General features: G+C 38.2%; 2 protein-coding genes across 2 annotated transcripts in view; one reads left to right on the top strand and one right to left on the bottom strand.

The window, feature by feature from the left end:
* The window catches only part of LOC106878150 (cyanocobalamin reductase / alkylcobalamin dealkylase), a 42,754-nt gene that overhangs the window by 15,585 nt on the left and 25,555 nt on the right, over window positions 1-1,614 (bottom strand). The window lies entirely within an intron of this gene.
* LOC106878138 (uncharacterized) overlaps window positions 584-1,614 on the top strand; it is a 51,744-nt gene continuing 50,713 nt past the window's right edge. Inside the window, exon 1 of the mRNA XM_052969442.1 lies at window positions 584-896. Within this exon, the coding sequence (XP_052825402.1) occupies window positions 584-896 (313 nt within the window). The remainder of the gene's footprint in view (window positions 897-1,614) is intronic.

Genomic DNA, 1,614 nt, shown 5'->3' with positions numbered 1-1,614 from the left:
ATATATGTATATATATACATATTTATATATGCATATATGAGTACAGGACGTCACAAAACGTAAACAAGATGAAATACGAAATATATATATATATATATATATATATATATATATATAGACACACACACACACACACACACATATAAGCACATCTACGTGAGGATGTATACACATGTGCATACTTATATATATGTGCATGTGTGTATGCATATATGATTTTGCATATTTGTGTATATTTGTATGTATATATCTGTATGTGAGTCCATGTGTGTGCGCGCGCGCGTACACACACACTCATACATATATACATAAATGAACACATACATAATCCTCCCCTTTTTATCTCTACATGGTCAGACCCTTAGACAAACAAACTAAATTCCTTACACTACTTGCTGTCGAGAATGAAAACACAGTCTGTATGTTTGTTTCATGCCATCACGGAAAAGACGAGTGTCAAAGCCGATGGGAACAATAAAACCAATGGCGACGGTGACGACGACGACGATGACGACGATGACGACAACGATGTCTGATAAGGAAAGGCGATGATTGTTAGTAACTACTTTAAAAAGGCAAAAGTATGTCGATCGAACCGTATCTTCTACTGTGCATCATATTTCTAATGTTCAAAGAAGATTCTACAAAACTAGTTCGGGTGAACGGGGTGCAAGTAGCAAATAGCCATTCGAAACGGGTAACTATTGGAGACCGTTCAAGAGTTATATCGAAAAACGATTCTCACAGCAGATACCAGAAGCGAATATTTAATAAGACATTTCTATCGCAGATCGTACAGAGCAAACGTGGAGAAACTTTTAAACAACGTGAGGTTAAAGAACATTTTGAACAAAGCAGACGACACCACGAATCAAATGAGTTAAATCATTTTCCGAGTAATGACAGAAAAAATCAAGTATGAACATGTTTTTTTCCCTTTTCCTCTATTTTTTAAAATTTAATTGATATATTTTATATTCTTTAGTTTCTACCTTTTAAATTGTCTTATTTTTACATTTACTTAGTAATTTTTAAAATTGTATTTAAAGAAAATATCTCATGTTCTCGGAAATTTTTTTTATTATAACGTAATAGCAATATTTTTCTTTCTTTCTCATATTTGAATTTTATAATTTTTTTTTGTTCCTCCATATTACAAGCGTGGAGGCGCGTGGCTTAGTGGCTAGGGTGTCAGCATCATGATCGTAAGATTGTGGTTTCGATTCCTAGACCGGGCGACGCGTTGTGTTCTTGAGCAAAACACTTCATTTCACGTTGCTCCAGTCCGATCAGCTGGCAAAAATGAGTAACGCTGCGATGGACTGGCGTCCCGTCAAACTGGGGAACACATACTCCATTGAAACCGGGAAACCGGGCCCATGAGCCTGGCTAGGCTTTAAAAGGGTGCATTTATTTGGAGGCTCATTGGCCCAGTGATTAGGGCAGCGGACTCGCGGTCGGAGGATCGCGGTTTCGATTCCCAGACTGGGCGTTGTATGTGTTTATTGAGCGAAAACACCTAAAGCTCCACGAGGCTCCGGCAGGGGGTGGTGGTGACACCTGTTGTACTCTTTCGCCTCAGTTTTCTCTCACTCTTTCTTCCTGTTTCTTGAG

This window comes from Octopus bimaculoides, chromosome 7 (assembly GCF_001194135.2).
Source record: "Octopus bimaculoides isolate UCB-OBI-ISO-001 chromosome 7, ASM119413v2, whole genome shotgun sequence".
NCBI lineage: Eukaryota > Metazoa > Mollusca > Cephalopoda > Octopoda > Octopodidae > Octopus > Octopus bimaculoides.
This window is presented reverse-complemented; position numbering and strand designations above follow the sequence as displayed.